At 39.7% G+C, this 15122-nt stretch overlaps 1 protein-coding gene across 2 annotated transcripts in view; it reads right to left on the minus strand.

Annotated features, from left to right (window-relative positions):
* Positions 1-332: 332 nt before the first annotated feature.
* Positions 333-15122, minus strand: part of nf1a (neurofibromin 1a) — a 133738-nt gene continuing 118948 nt past the window's right edge. For both annotated transcript variants that reach the window (XM_005937135.2, XM_005937134.2), the window contains exons 41-57: positions 13693-13972; positions 13298-13512; positions 13074-13135; positions 12845-12986; positions 12512-12613; positions 12142-12282; positions 11474-11600; positions 11000-11131; positions 10602-10737; positions 7870-8027; positions 7610-7732; positions 7380-7498; positions 7194-7294; positions 6390-6532; positions 6112-6158; positions 3291-3507; positions 333-1644 (exon numbers count right to left, since the gene is read on the minus strand). In XM_005937135.2, coding sequence (XP_005937197.1) covers positions 1502-1644; positions 3291-3507; positions 6112-6158; positions 6390-6532; positions 7194-7294; positions 7380-7498; positions 7610-7732; positions 7870-8027; positions 10602-10737; positions 11000-11131; positions 11474-11600; positions 12142-12282; positions 12512-12613; positions 12845-12986; positions 13074-13135; positions 13298-13512; positions 13693-13972 — 2388 coding nt within the window. In that variant the 3' untranslated portion in view covers positions 333-1501. The remainder of the gene's footprint in view (positions 1645-3290; positions 3508-6111; positions 6159-6389; positions 6533-7193; positions 7295-7379; positions 7499-7609; positions 7733-7869; positions 8028-10601; positions 10738-10999; positions 11132-11473; positions 11601-12141; positions 12283-12511; positions 12614-12844; positions 12987-13073; positions 13136-13297; positions 13513-13692; positions 13973-15122) is intronic.

A 15122-nucleotide genomic window follows, 5' to 3' on the forward strand; every position in this document is an offset into this window, starting at 1 on the left:
GAGCTACGGCTCGTTTATGAGCCAAGTAGAAGGCAAGACTCTGGCTGCATGACAGTGACGAGTTTTTTGATTTTCACTTTCGTACAGAAGGGAACAGTGGTGACTTTAGTCAGATTTAAAAACAGAAGAGCACAGTCAACTCCTCTAACAGACGAAGCTGCTTACTGGTTGGACTTTCCTTTCAAGGACCCAGCTCAGACTGCCGAGATGAAACACACCTAGAAACCACGCTGTCCACTATGAGTTAAATCTCTATTTGAACAAGTAACTCAGAAGTTGGCCACATATTGCACCAAGCTGACAGTAATGTGTTCTTCCGGTTTGTGTGAAGGAAAAAAAAAAAGGTAGAGGTTGACAAAGTTTGAGAGTTGAGGATTATTGCCTATTACTCAATTTTCATGGTCCATGTGTAAACAAATTTAATGCTATGCTGCTAAAAAAAATACAGTTCATAATAAAATATCAACAAAAAACACGAGGACAGAAAAACCAAACAAACCCGAAAGCTCGCAGCTATTTACAGATGCATTTTCTCTAGTGTTTTGCAATCTTCATGTTGAAAGACAGTTTATGGAAAGTAAATAGATGATTCGTGTACTATGATCTACTTGTACAAGATAAATATTTTCAGGCAGCAGGGTATATTGATGATTGTATATTTGATGATCATTGGAGGCCTGTCGTGACATAGCTTGGTGAACTTGTGAAGATATGGATGGCTCGCCTCCAAGATTAGTACCTGGTCTTTGTCCCCAGCAAGATTTTAATTTTACTTTACAAATTGTACACATTGAAAAACCCTGACAAAGGCACACCATGGAGAAAACATCCACATCTAAATTAGAACTAAGGACTAGTTATACATAATCTATGTAACATATGTACAGTACTGGGAGAGGGGAGCTGAGATGTCCAGAGAAGAGGTCTTTTCTCGCAGACACACCCAATCACCTATTTACTGTTGTCGTTTGGTCCATCTCACTGACACTGGAATATTTAGTCTGGAGGAAGGCCAAGGGACTTGCCTGAAGTCAGAGACTTCCTGTTTGGACTGTGCCAACCGAGACACATCACAGTCGACATCCAAATCCATTCACACCGTTTTCCCTTCAGTGTTTTCCACTTAAAGTGTGGCTTCCCTCACTGCAGGACAGTTAAAGTGTTTCCAAACACTGTCCCTATGAAGAGAAGGAGCCTGTCTGACACCATGTACTGTCTAAATTTAAAGATTTGAGAAAAAAAAAGAAAGAAAGAAAACAATTATAATGATAAAAAAATTATAAAATAAATAAAAATCAAGCAGCAGAATTCAAGTTTGCCCTTGCTAATATTCCTCCTTGTTACGAAACACACGATCACCTGTTCTGCCAAAGCAACAACCGTGAAGGAGGAACTAAAGAGTAAATGTGGAGTGCAGCATGAGGCCTGGCAGGCCTGGGACAGGTGGAGAGGGGGAGAAAGAAAGTATATGTGTGACGGGGCAGCTGTCTTCTCTGGTCGATCAGACAATCTTCTTGATGCTGGGTCTCTTGAAGCTGCCAGCACTGCGCTGCTTCTGGACCTGACTGGCTGAACCATGGCGAGTACGACCTCCACTGGACAAAGCTGAGCTGGGGGACAACTGGACATTCTCCTTATCTACACCTGGAGGAACACAGGGATGACAGGCTTTAAAGGCATTCCCTTCGTCTGGGATTGTTTTCTCGACCATTTCATTTTTCTTAAAATCTCTTTAGATTATATTGTTATTGAGACCAACCACATATTTCTAATCTTGGGAAATTATCTAATTAAAACATTTACAAGTCTGATGAATGAAAGGTACTGCGAAGAAGACGTGGTGCAGCGGTTAGCACTGTCGCCTCACAGCAAGACGGTCCTGCATCTACATCCAGGGGCCCTTTCTGTGTGGAGCTTGCATGACGTCTCAGTGTGTGGACTTTATCTCTGGTATTTCGGCTCCCTCCCAGTCCAATTTGCATCTTAGGTTGATGCAAATTGTCAATGAAAACGACTGTCTCTCTATTTAGCCTGTGCCTTATGACTGCTACAATACATGGATTTATGGATGGATGCTAACAGTTTGAGAGTGGTAATTCTTTTGGTTAGGTAGACTTGCAGAGTTTGTAAATGTGTTTTTTTCTAGAAACATCTCTTAGCTTGTTTGTCTAAATTAAACAGACATCAAATAAGCTCTTTGAGTTTCTTTTCCTTTCTATACTGCGTTGCATTTTAACAGAAGTTTTGTTTTTATATGTGACATGTATTCATTGTACAAATAAACTGCCACTCACTGTTAATTTCTTAGTAGTCTTAAAATGTCTATATTATATCCTTCAACCTCATAACAAACTGTTGAAGAATCAGGTCAGGACAGTGTCGAAAGGTGTTCTTTGTTACATCCTGCACACAACACAAGGCCCAAGGCAGACCTGTTGTGGAAATAGCTATAAACCATACCTCACAGCGGGTGCTTATTTAAGCTAAGGGTGCTTCCTGGGTTGAGCATGCAGAAGACGGAACCGCCCGCTTATTATGAATTTGCAGCAGCTCGTCTATTCTTAAATAGACGAGCTGCTGATGTTACTGTAGCCTGGTTCTAGAGATAAAGGTGAAAAGGGAAACAATGCAAATTTAGTATTTTTTAACCACACTTCATCAGGGCTGCCAGTGTAGTGGAAGGTTTGGTAGACGTGAGTACTGCGTCAGAGACTTTATTGAGATCTCTTTGATCGCAGGAGTGATCATGTCGTGCAAGTCAGAACATCTAAAACATCACCTCTCCCATCACTGACTACTTTCCTTTAGAAAGATGTTTTTAGAGCAACTTCAAGTAACATGAACCGTTCTCTTTATGTTTCTGTGAATCTTCTTTGATGATTAATCACTAACAGATTAACTTTTTTGGTTTTACTGTCTGTAACATAAGACACAGACAGATGACTGACATGAGATAACACTACGCATGTCTCAAAGTCTTCTTTTTGTGCAAAAAAATTATTCTAGTCCAAAAAAATAATTCTCAGCATCTAACCCCCTCGAGATGATTGATGAAAATTTCCTGGTAAATATTTAACCCTTTACAAGAAATTTCTTTTCAAACAAAAGGAGGTAACGTAGGACAAGAATGTGACCAGCTTTCTCTCTGGACTGTGACTTGGATGAGAACATTTTGATTTGATTTCACTAGATGATGAAGTAAAACATGTAGACGAGGTGAAAAAACAGGAAGCTTTAATACAGAGAGTTAGAGTGACTGTATGCTTTTTGTTGTAGAGAGAGATGGACACCTGGTGAGTGCTGTGAAGTGGCCAGTGAGGTCATCGAGTTTGACAGGTTGAGGTTGGCAGTGATGCTAAGCTGGCTCTGGCTGGTAGGAGGGTAGGGGGAAGTAGGTGTCCTCAGTTGCTCCTCCCCTCGTTCCTCGTCAGCTGCTGGCAGGTAGCTGTCAATCAATGCCTCCAAGAACTTGACAATCAGCTCAGCGTAGTCTGGAATCTGGGTTTGCTGCACAAACAACAAACACAATGAGCAACATCAGAGTCAGGTAACAAGGTCTAACAGCAGCACAGACGAGGTTCATCTTCAGTCAGTGAAACCCAATGTCGTCTGCATAACAACTGCAACCAAATGCAACCAAATGCCGAAAGAGCATAAAAATCAACACTTTATCGGGTGGATTTTTCAGATGGGATGGTAACATGCTCTGTTTCACTGGTTATAATTAAAATTATTTAACATTGCTTTACTAATTGCGTCATGAAAACAAACTGTTGGTGGTGTTGACAAAACTGCTGTGCGCATGAGAGGTTTTCTTAATTTAGACATTTGATTACCTCCCATAGACACTTTTTATTTTGAATACTTGCTGGACTCTGGGCTTTCAACAACAACTAATTCTCTTTCTTCAACCTTTCTGTTGCAGATTTCCTGGTGTGCTGAAGAATATTTTTGTGACATGACCCAGTTTTTATCAAGTTTTAACTGTCAGACAGTTGGCCCCTTGACTCTAGAATATACAGAGGAGTTGATGGTCAACAAGGTGGCCAGATGCTGTAATTAATAATAATAATAATAATAATGGATTGGATTTATATAGCGCTTTTCAAGGCACCCAAAGCGCTTTACAATGCCACTATTCATCCACACTCACATTCACACACTGGTGGAGGCAAGCTACAGTTGTAGCCACAGCTGCCCTGGGGCAGACTGACAGAAGCGAGGCTGCCATATCGCGCCATCGGCCCCTCTGGCCAACACCAATGACAAACATCTCCAATTTGTTCTTGTTTATTCAAAGAAAATGGTTCCAGAAGTCTTGTGGTTTGCTCTGATGTATCTTTACAAACCTAATCAGTGCTGCAATGTTCATTTTAGAGACAAACGGCTTTCTTCTGGAAATCCCTCCAAACCAAGCCACACTGGAGTCTTTCTTTACTTGTACTGTCATAAACATTTAACATGCTACCTGAGGCCTCTGTAGCCTGCCTTTAGGTATTTTGCAGTTTCACTAAGTGCAAACCATTGCATGGTTTGAGTCATCGGGATGAGTTTTCTCAAATTAAGATTGGCAACTGTTTGAGTCTTTCCACTAATAAATAATAATGCCAAAACTGGATTTCTAAAGGTGCTGACACTTTCTGATGATTGGTTTATCAAGAGCATTTTATTAGCAGCACCTGGCTGCTACTCACACTCTGAATTCTTTTGGAAGGAGTAACAGTGCACGTATACAGGACTGCATAGAGTTCTTTAAACTTAAGTGCTGTATTAAAAGAAGAATGGGGAAAAAAACAAGAGAACACAGAAATAAATAAGAAACTAATGATATTTGGGGGTGCAAAACATACACAGTCATGCCCCAAAAAAGGCACAGGAGATGCGATGAGCAGAAAGACTCGGATAAACTCAAATACTGATGACTAAAAATAAGTTTTAAGTCTAGTTTTAAAAGACTTAATTGAGAGAGCAGATTTGACCAACCACAGCAAACGTCCGGTCCCCTCTGAGTTTAAAGGTGCTTTCACACCTGATGTGTTTAGTTCATTTAAATTGAACTATGGACTGGTTCTTATATATCGCTTTAAACAACTCATTTACACCCATTTGCACAAGCACTTTTTTCTATGCTCTTTCTACACAAGCGATAAGATGGAACCTGAGGTACACAGCAAAGTGTTGCTGTTGAAGAATAATTTCCAATGATGACAGAGAAAGTTTAATTTTTCAGGTATGAGGTAAAGCGCCCTGAGGCAACTGTTGTTGTGACTGGTCCTGTATAGCAAAATAAAACTGAACTGAACCAGTGTAGTTCTCTGCAGCTGATACCAGCACTAAAGTGCAGGTTGAGGAGGAGGATGGTACAGTCCCAGAGTAAACTGACAGGAGCACATCATTGTATACTTTTAGCAGGGCAGATTCTGTTGTGGGCCCTGAAACCCGACTGAAACATTTCAAAAATGTTATGCAGTAAATATGCAAGAAATTGATGGAGAAGGACAATAAAACACTTTCTGTGTGTGTTTTTGAGTGATAGTGTCTGTTAGATAGAGGTAGAACATTCATACGGCCCCTGAACATCTTTCTGTATAAACTTAAGTTTTGTAAGTATATGTTCTCCCAGGATCTTAAACTGGTATGTCAAAACTAAAAAAACATTCCAGTCACCCTCAGAAAAAAGTAGAAGTGTAAACATTAGGATTCCATGCTGAATCATTCAATATCAATATATCAAAATGGGCAACGTTTAAAAATAAAATTAAAAAACATAAGAAAATAAATAAATATTCAGTCAATTAGTCATTTAGTCAGCATTGTCAATGCAATTCAGGAGTCTGTATTATTGAGTTCTGGGTTTTGCTAGTTTTCCGAAGCGGCATAATCCAATATCAACATGAAAGCAGACCACAGATCATTTTCAGCCTCTCTGCTACTTTTTGGTATTTATGTTTGTGCTTCCAAGAGTTGATGCTTCATATTTCAACACACCAACTGACAACCTGGTTGTAGATCTGCTGTGTACTTCCTTAGTAAGCTGAAATTCTACTGCAAGGCAGCTGAAGCGGCCCAAGTGAAAATAACTAATTGACAAGAGGAAAATGTTATTTGTACCTTAGAGAAGGGTCCAGCAAACCTCCAAAGTCCATTAAAGCCAAAGCCTGTGAATTGAGAGAAAGGAAGAGAAGGGAATGAAAGTAGTGAAACATCTTCATAAAGTTAAAGAAGTCCAATTGTCTTCTTTTTTCTTTAGCTTCTAAGAACAGGGGAAGACAACTCAGTGAATAAATATCTACAAGCTTCTATCCATTTTCAGTACCCGTCAGCATCAGGTGACATAACTAAGTGCAAAACTAGGAAGGCTGGCGTGTAGAGCTTGTAAATCAATTTACTTTGTAAATAGGAAGGTTGGTACTGGGGGGGTGACTCCTCATGGTACACCACACTCTGGACAATGCCGTGGACAGGGTTCAGGAGATTGATATCCTGGCACATGGATAGCACAGTGTTGATCTTGGAGTCCAGTAGATTGTGGCTGAGAGGGTGAACAGAGAAAACAATATTGGGGCACATGGTTATGCGGTTATACAAGTTAGCCTTTTAAAAAGCTCAAGGGTTTTACTGGTAAATTGAAAGTATCGAGGTACATTTTCACTGACAATTACCACAAAGAGTGTAAAAATTAGAAAAAACTTCCAGCATTATAAAATCTTAGTGAAGCGAACACCTATAGCAGAGTTCGTCTGTTCTGATGTAGGATATATTTGTTAAAACTAACATTTTAACTGAAAATATTGGTTAGAAGGTGCTGATAACCATTCAGATAAAAGACTGAGCAAGCTGCCTCCTATATGGAACAGTGGCTTTTTAATGAGTCTGGGGGTGGATTGGCAAAGTATTGGATTGGAAAGCTTCCCTATCTAAGAGCAAAATGAAGCCTGGCCTACCACTACAGAAAATCAACCATTGTCCAAAAAGATCCCAGGATAATTTCACCTAATCTGAACAAGAACAGAAGACTGGCAGCAGCCATTTGATCCTGTCTGCTTATATTGGGTCCCAGTTATAACCATGAAGACTTTACCTTCATACTCAAAAAATGTCTGAAAAATTCAAGGGTCACATTTTTCAGGTCAAACAACAAACAAAAAAAGTAAACCTCAAGATAACCAGGACTAGACATGTTCATTACTTACACAACTGGAAAAACCTTTGGGAAGACAACACTAGCTTCAGCTAAATACTCATACAGAATCCGCTGGTCAAAGTCATCAGTGGTGTATTTGACCTGGGTGGCCTGAAAAACAACAACAAGAGTGAAAAGTGAACATGAGCTGAAAAGTAACAGCATATAAAGTAAGCTGTATGGTGTGTTTCCTCACCAGCACAGTGAGCAGCAGAGCCTGGATCTTTGGGTCGGTAAGCACCTCCTCGTCCAGCAGAACATTGGACTCTGATACAGACACCTTGCGAAGGTGAGAGTTTCCAATTCTCTGTGTCTCTGTAATTACAACAATCAGGTATCACATAGAATATGTCCTTGAACAAACTTCAGAATCATATCAAACATAGAAGGATGTGCTAGGATCAATACCTTGTGCTATACTCTCACCTATCTCATAGTCGTTCTCTGCTACACGCCTCATCTTTGGAGGGGTAGTCATGCCTGACTCCATTTCTGGTCTCTTTGGTGCTTTGGAGTCTGATATGAGATGATCAAAGCTCTTCCGGGTGCCTAGCCAACACACACACACACACACACACACACACACACACAGAAGACTTGAAATCTGGAGATTTAACACAGATATTCGGGGGGTCCTTCTAAGGAAAGACTGACAGATGTAACAAAAACTGAGGGATTGGACATACCCAAGAGCTTCTTGGTGTTGGCCTGTGAAGGCTGACCCATGTCGAGGCTCATCGACTTGCGTGTTCGAGGGCTAATCTGGCCCATTGTTGGATAATGAGCTGAAAGGTAGCGCTCTGAAACCTGAGGTGACGTCCACGGCTGAGTCTCATTCAAAGTTCTGAGAGGACAGTAACCGAACAATTGTTAGCAAGTAGGTTACAAACTTATTTTTAACCTAGAAATTCCACAATGGAGGAAGGTGGACAACTGTCCCTAATGACAGATAACTAACCAAACAGAATTGTGGTTCTATCTTTGGTCATGAAACTAAACATTGGACTACTAACTAATACTTACAGGAATAGAGCATGAAATGATGGCGCAATCAAAAACATATCCGTACCATGATGGGAGAAAAGAACCCCAAACAACACCGACAACACATACACGCACACACACAAAAGAAAAGTAGATGGATAAAATGGAGAACAAAATCCAATCGAGTGTCAATAAGCTGTTAAACCTACTGTCATAACTCAGTTTCTCAGATTTAGTGTACCCTGCAATATGACCTGTCCTGAAGTCTCTAACATTGTGTTTAACTGACATTATCAAATCAGTTACTGCAAACCTTTTAAGCCTTAATTAAAAAAATTGAAATAATTTTAACTGGCCCTAAACTGAAATGTGTGTTAGGGACACTGGCTGAAGGGTATAACCACCAGTTAAAAGTTTTGTAGTCATTTTAGATTCTGGATTGCACTTTAACATCAAATTGACACTGCCTAAGGGAAGCTTGTATAATGTAAACAGAATTGGTCCAAGCACTGAACCCTGTGGAACTCCATAATTAACCTCAGTGTGTGAAGAGGACTCTCCATTTACAACAAACTGGAGTTTATTAGATAGACATGATACAAACCACTGCAGCGCAGTACCTGTAATGCCTACAGCTTACTCTAATTGTTCTAATAGAATATTATGGTCAACATTGAACGCCAAACGGAGGTCTAGCAAGACAAGCACAGAGATAATGTTACATCTGTGAGATGATTATGGGTCATTTCTTCTCTAATGGTTAAAATTTTATTTGTGAAATCATGAAGTCATTACTAGTTAACGTTAAAGGGATGGTTGGCTCAACAGAGCTCTGACTTTTTGTCAGCCTGGCTACAGTGCTGAAGAGAAACCTGGGGTTGTTCTTATTTTCTTCAATCTGTGACGAATAGTAAGATGTTCGAGGTTTGTGGAGGGCTTTCTTATAAAGCAACAAACTATTTCTCCAGGCTAAATGATGATCCTCTAAATTTGTGATACACCATTTCCTCTCCAGCTTACGAGTCATCTGCTTTAGGCTGCGTGTTTGAGAATTATACCACGGAGTCAGGTACTTCTGATTTGAGATACTATTTTTCACAGGAGCTACAGTATCCAGTGTCATACATAGTATCTATTGTTCAGCACTTTGGTCGGCCTTGTGTGTTTTTAAAGTGCTATATAAATAAACAATGATGATGATGATGATAGTAAGGAGGTAAAATTATTAACAAGATAATCGACCTCTGTTGGAGCAGCGTTCAGGTAGCTGCTCTGCTCTGTGTTGGTACAGGGCATTGAAGATGATAACAGTGGATGGATTATATTCTTAAACTTAGTTACAGCACTTTCAGAAAGACATCTACTGTGAAGAAACCTACTCCCCACTGCTGTGTAACCAACTATTGTAAATTTAAATCAGGAAATGATCAGACAAAAGAGGGTTTTCAGGAAACACTGTTAAATGTTCAGGGTTTTTTTTTTTTGCCATATGTTAAAACAAGATCTAGAGTGCGAGTAAAGTGATGGGTGGGTTCTTTTACAATATTAATATAACTAATATAAATTTAAGGTTTTTTTCTGCTCAAAATTCTGATTTTGTTGAAACAAATTGTTGGTTTTAGTTGAAACCGACAATTGTGATTTTCTGATGTCGGAGTTTCCATGAAGGCATCTATTCACTGAAAACTGTTTTCTTTGTATGAGCAGACCTAAAAAAAGAAACTAAACAAATGACTTCTGCATATTTCACAGACAGACAAAGTTTGCTACTTGTTTGAAGAAGGAAGGCTCTTATTTCCTCATTAAGAGGTGACGATAGTTTTAATGTAATACAAATGAAGTGCAGCTGAACAACAAGCATTAAAATATGAAAAGCAAGAATCCCTCATTTTAACAATGCATGTTCCCCAACTCGATGGCAAAGAAGATGATTGTCTGTACACAGTGTTCAAAAATACTTTCTGCCAATGGTTCCTCCACAGAGAACTGTGCATGTGTGTTAAAATTATAGCCAGCCATAGCAAGTGATATTTGGGACAGAATTTAGAAGTCACTGGCCTTCTTGGGCTTACCTGTCTGTAAAACATTTTTTTTGGCTTTAAAATTACTGTAGTGATTTGACAGAGATGTGCAGAGCACAGAAGAAAAGTTTAAAAAATAAATTAACAAAAAATACAGGTGGTTCACAGCAGGCAATTTACAGCATTTTATAATAATGTATACATTATTAGTAAAACTATTGTTTCAAATTGTCTTATTAAAGTATTTATTTATTTATTCATCATCAGCTTTAAGGAGGCCAAGCATCTCTACACACATTTGGTGTAGCACAAGTAGAATACTATTGAAAACAGAAGCATCAGTGAGCAGACTGATGCTCTTTAACCACCGTAGTTTGTTGTCCTTAGTTTTTATTGTCTTTTAATGAGCTCACCTGCACGTAGGATCAGTCATATGACTTGAGAAGGTGTCCATAGGAACTGGGTCCATGGAGAGGTCAGAAATTAATAGTGACTTCCTGTGTTTGAGGCTGCAGCGACTTCGGACCTCCTCAGATACAGTGAGTAGTGCTACACAAAACAACAAAATGTTAGTTACGATATCATAGCTGTTAGAAGGGCACATCCAAACCACTTCAACTACGCAGGGTTAACAGCTCAGACATTGGTTCAACATTAATGCTAAGATCCTCTGATATCTGAGTTAGCAAACACTACCCAAGTTCCTCAACTTCATCACATGATGACCTCAAATATCCAGCAAATGAAAGGTATTTCAAATGTGTGAAAGTGCTGAAAATTGCAGTAAAACGACACTGAACATCTTATGTACCAGCCAGATAGGCCACACTCTGGGTGTTGACCTCAAACTTGTCACATTTCAGATGCTTGCTGATGAGAGCCAACAGTGTGTGAAGGATTCTCACTGTCCTTGCGACTGTGGTGGCTGATGGGTGCCTGTAGCCTGAAAGACATGTATAAAACATGCTGAGAAACAGAAAGACAGACGGCAATGGAAATGTCATTGTGTACAAAAACAATCAAACAAAATATAGTGCTGAGGGGGGACAAACCCACACACATAATAAAACGCGTTGCTTTTCACAGTCACGCTGTGTGACTTCCTTTCTTAGATACTGTAGTTAAATGCAGACAGCCATTTTTAGACATAGCACTTCCTATGTACATATTCTGAAGCTTCATTTCTAAAATCACACTGACAGCAGATTTGTGTGTCTGTTTAACTGTGTTTTTGCAGACTAAATATCTACAAACAAGTGTTTAGAATCATGACACACCAGTTTACCTTTGAGTAGGTGGCCCACCAGTGCAAAGTTAAAGTTGGCGCTAAAGTTGAGGCCGACAAAGTGATCCATCTGCTTGCAGTGCCATTCTAAAGGACGCCTGATCTCCATGAATACTTCTTCTGGACTCTGCAGGACAAATTATATGTTAAAAAAGACTCCTTATCAATGGCCATGTCGATGTATGGCCACAATATATTTCCTGCACACAGATGTTACTTTTGGCTACATGATGGAAGTCTAGTGCTAAATACTGAATCAAATATCTCTTTAACATACAAAAAAGACCAATCAGTTTTTTAGCTCCTGTCAGAGAAGTTCTACATAAAAGTAATGGGTGATGTGCAGTGCCAGACGATATTCTGACTGTCTTATAAATGAATGTGTTTACGTTCACTTCAATAACCTGATCACAGAGGGAAACCTGAGAAACACTGCAGTCATCTGGTTGCTTACCATCACCACTACCCACTTTTCTAAAGTCAAAGCGTGCCTACAGTGGATGAGCTGAAGTTAATAACTATATTCACATAAACAATGTTCCTGCGCATTGTTACAAACTAAATTATACATATACAAAGCAAAAAGTAGATTGTCACCCGATGGATGGTCTTTAATTCAAACAATATACAACTGCAGGAATGAAAAGGCAGTAAATAATGTTTTTTACCTTATCATTGAAAACACGCATTGTGTCCAGAGTGTGGAGGTTCTGCTCCAGCAGGGCCGTTCCAGCTGAGTAAAGGTTGACTTCATCCAGCTGCAGCACAGCTATTGCCACCCAGAACAGAGCTTTGTGCATGGGAGATTCCTGGGAGATTAAACAAATAAAGACAAATTTAATTAATATTACAAAGGGGATAGTGATAAACAAAGAGCCAATAAAGTTTTACTTTATAACAATATGATGTACAGAGTTACCAAGTTGAAAAGAAAGGAAAAGATCAAACAGTTTGAAACAATTTGATTTTGAACAGAATTGTGAATTTCTGAAAGGTTTCCCAACTGTGACAAAAAGTAGATCTATACTAGTTGAATACCTTGCTGAGTAGAGGTTGTAGCTTAGTCAGAGCAATGACTGTGGCCTCTATTAGTACTTGGCTGTTGTAATTGTCTGGCCCCTTCAGACAGCTCTCTAGACCCTGAAATGAAAAGAAGGAAGAAGAACAAAATATTAAACATAATTTTTCAGTTAAATGTTACCGTTTACACCGTACACAATGCACGGAATAAAGAAGTCAAAGAGACGGTGAAGTAAAATTCACAGGTGTATGTGAAGCAGCTTTACTCTACAAACGTCTATGTAGACACGTAAAGCACTGAAACACACGTTCACGGATCAGACTGCATGGTAAATGACTCAAGGCCCTCACCCGGTCTATGCTGAGCAGAGGGCTAGCCTTGCTTAGGATTCGAATGATCTGCTTGATCTGGCCATGGCTCACTCTTTTACTGATGCAGCCAAACACCACCAGTGCTCTGGGCTGAAGAGATGGGTTGTATTGGAATGCAAACCTGGAATCCAAAGACAAATAAATACCTGTTCCACACTGAAAATCTATGCAACTGAATGAAATACAATAGAACACAAGAAGATCATACTTTTGTGCAAGTTCTGTCCACTGGTCTAACCACTTGCAGCTTGGTATGTCCCTCATACAAGCCTGGACCAAAAACACATAACTCAATCAGTATTTAATAAACTAAATACACTAATTAGACAAACAGTCAATTTTATAATAATAACTTTTTATTAAACGAAAAAGGGTAGTAGGAAGGCAGAGAAAAAGCAAAAACATGTAAAAATCCTGATTTTCTCAGCTGACCTCCATGATTTCCAGTAAGGCCTCAGTGACGGTTTCGAGGGAGGACAGTGCAAAGGTCTCCCTCTCATAAGAGCCTGGTGAGAATGAGCGGTCTCTGTAGCTGGAGCGGAAGGCAATCACAGCGGCTGATTTGACTTTGCTGATGCCAAACAGCAGGTAGAACTTGGGCAGGGAGAACTCAGTCAGACTCAGCCTCAGAACCTGCTTTGTTTCCTCTGTATTCAACACAAAAACATGGTTCTTTTTTCAGGTCACAGTAGCCTACTCGCTTTTTGTTTTGTGTGTCCATTGTGTGCCTGCACGCCATGCAAACTCATGCATCTAGCTTTATGAAGATACTTCCCATTATTCACTGACCAATAAAGAAGAAAACAAATGAACAAACACTTCCTCACCACTGAAGTTGAGCTGAGAGCAGGTGCAGAGGGAGTGGATAATGTTGATGACCAAACCGTGAGTGGAGGCCCTGAGGGACAGAGGCCCAGTGGCTACTAGCAGGGTTACCACATGGAACAGATAAGGCAAGTGGGCTGCCACATCTAGAGAGTTGTTGAAGGACAACATGAGCATGTAGCGAGCCAAGATGGCAATGTCATCCCACATCAAGTGCTGCTCCAGTGTTGGCGTTGGGGACAGACACGTCTTGTCGATGATCTTACACATCCGCCCAATGACCTACCACAAAGAATAGGTGTAGAATCAAGGTTCAAGGTTCTTTATTATTCTTTATCATTATGTCTAGCATGTCTTGAACTGCCCAATTTAGGTTATGTCTTAGCATCTCATTTGGGTTAAAGGTCAGGATCAAGTCCTTATTCTCTCCGAAGCTTCGGCTCATTGTTTGCTGCATCTGCTTCTAAGCATTATGTCACCGAGTTCAAGGTGTCACTTATGCTATTATCTGAACGTTGCCTCAGTTGCGTCCTTCAATTAACACCATTATTATTCATTGTTTTTTCTACAGTGGACACATGAATACAGATGCTAGCTAGCCACATAACCTTTTGCAGTTTTTTGTTGCTTATTTTCACCCATTTTTCAGAACTGAAAGTTGAAAAAACAAATAAATAAAGCTTGGTCTGTTGGTACAGGGTTATTGATGCAGGTATCAGAATTTGTTATAGAATAAAATAATAACTCACAGGAGCAGAACAGTTACGATAAGAATGAGTGGAAATCTAGTCCCCAATAGTAAAATGTACTGTATTGCATATGAGATCTGATTTATGACATGAAAAACTATCCAATGTTTGCTCAGAGAAAGTCCCATGGGCTCTCCCCATCCTCCTCGTCTCCCCTGCAGACCTTGAGTCTGTGCAACATAGATTCATAAGATGGAATCTCCACGTGAGAAACCGTTTTTAGAAATGTGTTGCCTTTTCCAGCTTAATGTACAGTTACTAAGTGCCTGTGAAAGTTGTTGGGTGTAATGCATGCCTTACATCAAACACTTTATTTTCTTCTATTTTTCTAGAAGGGCAGTTTCTGTCATTATCAAGACTTTATGAGCATAAAGAAAAAAGAAAAAAGAAAACAGAGAAGAGCACATCCACACACCACACCCGATCTCTAAGAAGCTACGGTATTAAAGACGACTTCCACAGGGGTTAACTGGAAAAAGTTTACTGGGGGCATTACTCATGATATTCAATCAGATTGTGAATGTCTGTGAATGTCTATGTTCTCCGTAGAAGACTGTGGAAATGTCATTGAAAGCCACTTCCTCCTGCTGCTTTTTAAAATTTCAAGCGATCAAACGATTATTTAAAGAAAATGGTAGAAAAGCTTTATCCTTACACAACCACAAACGTACATTAAGGCCTTA

Source organism: Haplochromis burtoni, unplaced genomic scaffold (assembly GCF_018398535.1).
Source record: "Haplochromis burtoni strain Fernald_Lab_line unplaced genomic scaffold, NCSU_Asbu1 Contig_227, whole genome shotgun sequence".
In the NCBI taxonomy this organism is placed as follows: Eukaryota; Metazoa; Chordata; class Actinopteri; order Cichliformes; family Cichlidae; genus Haplochromis; species Haplochromis burtoni.